The sequence below is a fragment of the Coloeus monedula genome (genome assembly GCF_965178545.1).
Source record: "Coloeus monedula genome assembly, chromosome: 20".
Classification (NCBI taxonomy): Eukaryota; Metazoa; Chordata; class Aves; order Passeriformes; family Corvidae; genus Coloeus; species Coloeus monedula.
In genome coordinates this window covers 7,840,572-7,849,251 of record NC_138800.1, presented here as the reverse complement: position 1 = coordinate 7,849,251, position 8,680 = coordinate 7,840,572, and the positions used below count along the sequence as shown (strand labels likewise).

The 8,680-nt window shown below is 36.7% G+C and overlaps 1 protein-coding gene across 1 annotated transcript; it reads right to left on the bottom strand.

The window, feature by feature from the left end:
• Nucleotides 1-2,780: 2,780 nt before the first annotated feature.
• Nucleotides 2,781-6,256, bottom strand: SPATA22 (spermatogenesis associated 22; the record flags this gene model as incomplete). Its single annotated transcript, XM_082294744.1, has 8 exons — nt 2,781-2,972; nt 3,309-3,406; nt 3,752-3,881; nt 4,199-4,502; nt 4,924-5,019; nt 5,152-5,206; nt 5,934-6,062; nt 6,214-6,256. The coding sequence occupies 8 exons, from the start codon at nt 6,254-6,256 to the stop codon at nt 2,781-2,783; spliced, it is 1,047 nt and encodes a 348-aa protein (XP_082150870.1).
• Between the last annotated feature and the right edge of the window lie 2,424 nt (nt 6,257-8,680).

Sequence of the window (8,680 nt, the reverse complement as noted above, 5' to 3'; positions counted from 1 at the left end):
GGCTTCATGATGATTTAATAGTTTAACAACAGGAAAAAAAAATCCTAGGAATTTGTTTTCAGTATTTCTTAAATTATAATTCTAGGTGGACTTTACCAAAATGTTTAGATTTTGGGTTTTGTTGTTTAAGGCTGAGAAGAAAAAATCTCTGTTTACAAAAATGTCTGTGCCCAATGGCCCTTGTCTGTAGTGATAATACAAGCCAGGATGAACTAATTCCAGTATTTCCATTGTAACTAAGAGTCCAGTTTGTAAAAAAAAAAAGTGAAGTGAAATGCTATTGAACATGCCTAGCAAAAATCTGATGCTGTGTCAGAACTAGCAAATGGCCATATTTCATTAGTCTGTAAGGGAATTCTGTGAGGTCTGATTTCCACAACAGCACTGAATTCATTCCTATCAAGCATTGAAATAAATGCACTTGATTGCCTTAAGCAAAAGAAACATTGGGTTCTAATCTCACTCCACTGTTGTGTTTTTTCATTTAAAATAAAAATTTAATTCTAATTCTATTCTCATATTTTATTTTCTATTATTTATTAAAAAGAAAAATCACATAGATTATATTTAATTCAGAGCTGTACTTCTTAGTTTTGTATTTTGGCACAAACCAGGTGATCAAATTTATTATTCTTCACTTAGCTGAGCCCAACTGATTCCTGAATTTTTATTTTTTTTAATGGAAGGTGTACATGAAGGGACAGACAGAGACATGTTGAGGATGTGTAAGAAAATGCAAACAGATAGAACAATCACTGTGTTATTTTAATATACATCAAAGACTTCTGCAGTCTTGTTTACATTCCTCACCCTTCTAAACTTCAATGGAACGTTGCATTGTTTCCAAAATAATTGTCATAAATGTTGTTACATTTGCATGCACTCTAAAAGCAAATTCTGCACATAAACTTAGCAAATTCTTTGAAAATACAGATTCCAGTGCAGAATTAAGTACACTGAGAAAGAGAGCTGACAAGGACTTGCTCACAAGGACTGAGAAATTAAATCTTCCAAACACTTAACAAAATAGGTTGAAGGAATGCCCTAAAGTAAGAAGAATAAATTTCAGTCACTTCTGTATAGTTATGTGCTTTCAGTGATGTCTTACACTTTTTTTAATGAATGGCTGAGATTGATAATTTTCATGTAAGAGTCAGAAAAGTGAGGAATAACAAACAACATGCAAAAAGAAAATAATCACCACAAAGTAGAGAGACAGAGATGCAGGCTTTTCTTTCCTAACCAACCTGTGCCTTTACACTAGAACCATTATACAAGACAGGATCAATATGGTCAAGAAAAAAAATCACCCAACAACTGAAAAATGTTGAATAGTGTGTATAAACTGTATTGAGTAGGGTTTTTTCTGTTCTGTGTAATGTTTACGACTGTTCACTTAATGTTTCACTAGAAAAAGTGATTTGTTAGTGTCAAGTAGAAACTTTTTTTGCAAAGATCTAAACACTTCCTGAAAAGTGAAATTATTTTAGATTTTTATTAACAGCCATAACACACCTAGTAGACAAAGGACCCATTCCTGTCATTACTTATTAACATAAGTTTCATATGTGCAGAACTGGAAGCATCAATCACTTAACTGGAATCAGTTTTAGTTACAGCAGAATCGTACAATTTACAACACTGCTGTACCAAATCTTTTACTTCTTAAAGCCCAACTTCTGTTGTGCAAATCGCCAGCCTCTGCATCCTGCAATATTCTGCACCTTTTATGAGTCAAGCTAAAGCTTCCATTTGGAGCTTCCTTTAACATTTTATAATATTTAAAGGGAATCAAACGTGTACATAACCTCTACAACTGGATTGACAAAACTCTCCTTGAAGCATCCATGCTCTGAACTGGCTTCACACTGAAGGCAGAGATGATAATGCCAGTGATTCTTGCAGCAGTTGCTAAAGCACATCCTTTAGATCTCACCTGGAGCATGAGGGGGCTGTTGCTGACAATGCCTGTGCTCACACTGACAGATCACTTTTTTAAATAAAGACTGTCTGCGCGTTAAACTGTGTAAAAGCGTTTTCCTGTTGCAATTTGCTGGACCAGGTTCAAGTTTTATTCTAAATATATAATTTTTTAAGTGTAACTAAAAGCTGTATTTTCCATTAATGTGTTTCTGCGTTGACTAGCTGGCTCCTTTTTAGAATATTAACTGTTTTCTGTATTTGACTTGTTGGATACAATATTTCAATTATTTTAAATGTGAAATTTCCAACTGCCAACACTGTATAATAAAACAATAAAAAAAAATCCCCATACTGTTTGCTATTTTCTTGACAACTCTTTTGTTTTGCAATTCCCAAGAGATCTGCTACAAAGCTTCTGAAGTAGGGGAAAAGGAAATAGGAACAGCAGGAATTATCCATGAAAGTTAAAGTTTGAAGGCAAAGGCACATAAACACGTAACATGGTCCATCCCTCATGAAAGATGTTTCTATGACAAAGGCAAGGAAGTTCTGTGTTCAAATAATTCTTTTTTTCCTACTTCCTCTGTGTCCTTGGGAATCTTTCTAAAGCTTCAGAGTCTGTTGTTATTTTATACAGGTATTATACTGATAATTTATTTTTCTGAAAAAACATGAATCAGATACACATAAAAGGAACCCAATGAATACCACACAACATTTGTTGGATAACACAGCACAGTGATATTTCCAATTATTTAACCAGATTTTCACTGGTAGTTTTGGTAAATGCTTTAGCATGTCCAGCCTTCATGGGTAACAATTAGTTAAAACTGGGGTTTGGACAACCATTTTGACTTCTACATTTCGTTCAGAGTTTTTACATATGCTGTCATCTCAACATCTGCAATTTTAACAAAGTCTTGGAAAGTGTTCTGTTCTTGAGCACTTGCTGGTCTTACAGAGACACACTTGAAAATGTTCCTTTTTGCATCATAGTTTCCCATGCACCTGTGCACTCGACCTCTAATTAGTCGTGGAAGCTCACGGTCCTTCATCAAAGCATAATAAACACATAAAACAATTATATCACCTAACATAAAAGCTTTCCACATGGCTGGTTTCTGAGGAATACATCAAACAGAAGACCTTTATATCAGCTTTGTTGCTACTATCAACTACTTAGAAGGTAAACTCAAAGTCTCAGCTTTTTTTCTGTAACAGAAGTCTGAGGATGCCTAAGTAGTGACTATTGCTCTAGTTTGGGAACAATATGGTATAAACATTCAGCCTGCCTTTTACATAGTAAACTTATGTTTTATTTTTGCATTCATAAAAAGGATTGGAGCTAGTGGTGACTGTGTTATGTGTGGACACAGAATACTCACAATTTCATAAAACACGCAAGGCAGGGTCTCCTTTCCATCTCTCAGAAGAAAGTTCTTTGCCCCATATGCTCCAGGTGTGACTGCAGAATCCAGTGTGCCTGGCCCATTAAGCAAGAATTAATTTCTAGATTAATTCTATTAAAAAATATTGTAAAACTGTATCCCTCTACAGAAGACTCCTACTAAACAGGAAAATTTATTCTAACAAATTCCAAAAAAAGGAAAGGAAAGAAACAGGATGGAAAAACTTCAATGTTGGAGGATAACTGAATTGTTAATTTTGTACCTGTTTCAGTCACCTTTGATGGCTGAACAGAAGGAAAATTAGAAGGTGTTCATGCCAGTATTTTGTGGGTTTAAGTATCTCAGCTATTGAAAAATTCTCTCTTGTTACTGGCCTACCATTATTACAAGATTATATTATTATAATCTACTATGCTTACCTAAAACTTCAAATAACAGAGCAGTTTTATAGGCATATTGGCTCCAGTGCCTCACACTTTGAATGACTGCAGACAGGATTCGCAAAGAATTCTTTTTTATTTTAGTTTTTACCTGAGATGATGAAATTTCCTTTCAGAGGAAGACAAAAGCTTAAGTTAGACATACACACTTGCAATTTTAAAGGGCACACAGGCATTTATATATTACGTTAAATAGGCAATATTTACATTAAAATTAGAGCATTTGTTCAGAATATACAAACAGCTCCCTGCCAGTTTACTGAGGATTTTAGGGTACTACAGTATGAAAACTTCAATTCTAAATTTCCAGAAACCAGGTTTCACTAAGGCAGCTTGGACTGATGAAAACCTCATGTTCCATTAGTTTCCTTTCTTTACTGCTTTCTTCATTGTGTTTTTCCTATTAACCCTGCCCATAAGGTTTACCTGACTTTTGTCTTCTGGGACACAATCAAATCTGTTTTCATTCATTTTATTTTGTTGAATATTGTAGCTAAATTTATATGCTGGACTATGATCCTGCAGACTTCTTGACACAGTGTTGGGTTTCACTGGCCACTGTCCTTTGTACGTGTCTGTTTTGATGAGCTGAGATGGGTTACGATTGTCAGGGTGTTTTTGCTCCTGGACAGTTTTCAAACTGCTTGAGAAGTTCTCAAACTTTCGAGTAGTTCCATTACCAGACCTTGAATTTACTGGGTTACCTAAAGGAGTATATTCATTTCTGTTCCTGCAATACAACAGTTCAGTATCACAGCACCTCTTCTGAATATTCATATATGTGATTAAAGTATATAAAAGCACTCCATAAATGGTTGTTTTAGCTTTAAATACATCCAGACTCAAAGCACTTGAGTATACACCAAATTTATCCATATACAGGGCAGTGATTACACCTGTGCACAAATCCATCTGACTTCAACAGGCCTTAAAAAAACCCCTGCTCAGTTATTGTCCTGCCCTGTGTAAGGGATCTTTCCTGACCCAAAATTCACATATTTTCATAACTCTAAAATAAAATAAACAAGGTTTCCTTTCAGAGTGATATGAAAAGGGTTTCTCTGAATGCTACAGGCATATGGGAAAACATAAGATGCTTTTTCACATAAGAACAAAAAGGAAGGATAATAGACATTAAAGACTTCACCAACCTGCAGGCAGCCAAGTTTTTTCCAGCATTTGCTAAATTAAACTTTGATGCATTTGGTGGTTTCATAAGGGAAGGACCCATTGGAAGTTCTGTTTGGCTTTCAAAGATAAGTTTAAAGTATCAGTGACACAGCAGCAGCTTTATTGTAAGACACACATGGATTGTTCATGAAACAATTAGTATCCAAATAAAAATCAAAAAAGCAACAAATAACTTGCTTTTTACATACCCACTGTTTGCTGCTTTCTGCAGTTCATCCACTTCTGGGTTTGCAGTTCCCCAGCCTAATTTTCAAAAGACAAAGGATTGAATATGGATAAAAAAGGAAAAGACTGAAAGGTAATGAGTCTGTGTAGGCCTCCTACTCTGCTTAATGTCCCACAAACAGGCTCACACAGGAAGGAGGAAGAAAAAAGACAAAAAGGGAATATGATCCTTTGATATTTTTAATTGTAAGACAACTTCTAACAAGTAGGTTGCTTCTCTAGACAATGGTTCAGTTACAAACATTAGACTTATTAGCAACAGAGACTTTATTATAAGAAAACTTTTAAACTTTCTTACAAGTAAAACATAATGAAAGCACTATAAGCAGAATTCTGCACTGTTCTTTCCAAGCCCAGTTTGAAGAACAGAAGTTCCTTTCTGAACTACAAGAAAGACATCTTATAAATGTTTCTTCTTGTAACACAGGACTTGAATGTTGATTGAAATCAACTGAAAACAAAAGGTCAGTTTCAAGAGACTCTATTTAAATGCCAGTGCTACTTCATTCTCCATCACACAAAGAGTCAAACTCCCTCTAGGCACAAAGTATAAAAAGCTCAATTGTACAGAGGAGAAAGAAATTTCCTGGAGGACAATTTTTACATAATGAACTTTTCAGAAATAGATATAAAGGATGCATATAGTTCTTGATAAAGACAATGTCTGATTTCGTACAATATAATCAGGAAGTTAAGATTTATTTCAATTTAGAGGCAGTAAAAAAATAAAATATGTCATATTTACCAAAGGATGTGGGAGAGAAGTCATAACTACGAGTCCCAGAACCAATACCTGGCTCATTTTTAAGTGGATTTGAAGTGAGGGGCTGTCTAGTTCTTTTTTTCTGATTGAACAGTGGTACAGGCAGACAACCTAAAATTAAAATTTAAGCAATACTATATTAACAGCAAAAGTATACACAATCCACACTTAAAATATATTTTTTAAGTTACTTAATTATTTTGCATTTATATATATAAAAGCATAATGAGGTGTGAACAGGAAAGCATAGAAGGGCTGGTACCTGCTGTGCTGCGAGTTGAGGTGTCAGCTAAACTCCTTTTCATTTCTTTGCTGAATCTTAACAGGCAGCAATGTATTGATTACTCCAAATCTACTGTATGGAAGTTAGGTTTAAAAAGTAAACTAATTAATGGTGTAAACACATTCCAATTTCACCTTACTTTATGGCAGTTTCTCTTAACTCTGCAGCCCCACTGACTGGCATCATTTCAAACACAAGCCCTAAAACACAGAAGCAGCTGTATTGAATTTAGTAGATCCACAGGTGCATGGATAAGATGCAACTGCTCTTTGCAGATTCCAGGCCCTGAGGAAGAGCGGGCTGAGGGTCAGGGCCGGGGCCATGTTGAGGGTCAGCGCTTACCGGGCTGAGGGTCAGCCGTGAGGGACGGGACTGAGGGTCAGCCCTGAGGCGAAGCCCGCCAAAAATAACGGACGCTCGTCCGCGCGCTCGCGCCTCAGCCGGTGCGAAAACGGCGGGAAGGCGCTGAGGGGACAGCGGGAGCGGCCGGGCCCGGCTGAGAGACACAAGAACGCTTTAATCGCCCCCTCTGTGGGATTTCATTAATTACCCCCGCCCCCGAGGAACTGGTGTGGTGTCCCCCTCAGACAACCCGGGGCAGCAGCTGAATCTCCACAAGCGTGTGGACACAAACGTGGCTGTAAATTAAGCTAGCAGCATTCTTCACTCTGTTTGTCTCTTCAGCTAGTCTGGCTTTTACACATGACTGGCTCCTGTTTAAAATCTGAGTGCTTGGCACGATTGGATCCTGTCCTGTTTTAGTTTTTGTTTTCCTTCAGCCTTGGAAGGTTCTTGTGTGTGTAAATATATATATATATATATATATATATATATATATGTCTTTAAGACTTTTAATATCTAAGCTTCATTTCCTTTTTATAATTACGTTTATAAAAATATAAAATATATAAAACACGTTTTCCAGCTCGTGACACACATTCCAAGCTTTCTGAAGTGCTCCCAAGTATCAGTATGTAGCACATCAAACCAATCTGGATTCTTACTAAACTAAATATCCCACATCCTTTTTAAGAGTGTGAGTATTGGCAAAGCACAGGGATAAGGGATGGTTCCCAGTGTTTAACCCTGAAGAGTCAAAACTTTCCATGTGTCTGTATTCATCCCTAAATTGGCAGGTCCTGGGACACCAGGAGTTAAAGTGTTTGGACGGGAACTGCTCTAAGGGGATAAAAGAAGCTTCCATGGATTTAGTTCCGAAACGCATGTTTGGAAATTCACTGTCTCTGTCCTAAAAACACTCTTCTTAGGAGACAAACTTCTTGCATGTTAAGTAAGTGCACAGACGATCTCTGTGTTTCATTCAGTGCTTTGGAAGGAATTACAGCCATTACAGTGCCAGCAGCAATGAAAGATAAACTATATGTTCCAGCCCTGCATATTTGCGTTTTGCTGTTTACTCTTCAAACTGCTGCTGTGTTTAAATTCAGCAAACCCAGATTCAGAGTGAGAGTTGTGTTTTTGGGTGTTGTGTCACTCACCATTCTGGCACCACTGCTGAAGAAACAGGGGTCAAAGGACAGTACAGACTGTTCAGTGCTGCAAAATGCAACTTTACTGCTTCGTTTAATAAATTACTTGCTCTGATTAAATATCTGACAGCTTCTAAGTACAGAGTAATACAGTTGAGTGTTTAAGTAAACAATCTCTCTGTATTAACTCGCTCTAAGTTTCAGCAAATCTGAAAGCATAAACCAAGAGTGCAACTTTTGTAGAACTTGACTACAGTCAGCCAGTCTGGGTTTTAAAGCCTCTCCCAGGCATTAGCTAAATACTGTCTCAGTCACTGGGGTATAATCTTAATAAAAAGGAATTTTTCAATAAACATTCTTTATTCTCTTGCAATCTAATATTTGTTATGTTTATATCGTGTGTCGGATACCAATTGCAAATACTTCTGTCAGTTGCAGCAATAAAACTTATTTTTCTGTTAATAAGACCTTTTATTCTAAATGTTTTGATTCTCAGGATGGAAGTTACAGCTGCTCTTTGGCTTAAGCTTCAGAAGCCTTTCTGAACACTTTTGGAAATGGAAGAAAAGTTGCTGACTAAAGTATTTTGGGGAGAGAACAGAACTATTGTCCCATCGTGGTCTTAGATCTGTTTCCTTTTTAATAAGAGACTGCAGAAGTTAGAGGGTTGTCCCTAGCAAAGCTGTTTCAATGTGTTAGAGGTCTGTATTAGCAGATCCTGAGATAGAACTGGAGCCAGAACTCTGGGTAAGCCAATCGTCATAAATTGCACTGTAATTTCAGCTCGTGTTCCTTCTAATCACTGTTCTTTGGATTTCTAAAACAAAGAAGGTCGTACAAGCCACGACATGCTTTGAGGAACTCAGCTGTTCTTGGGGTTTTTTTAGAGGAAAATACTTGATGTTTCAGCATTATGTGCTGGACTAGAGCCAGGATAAAATTCTTATTTTGCTGGG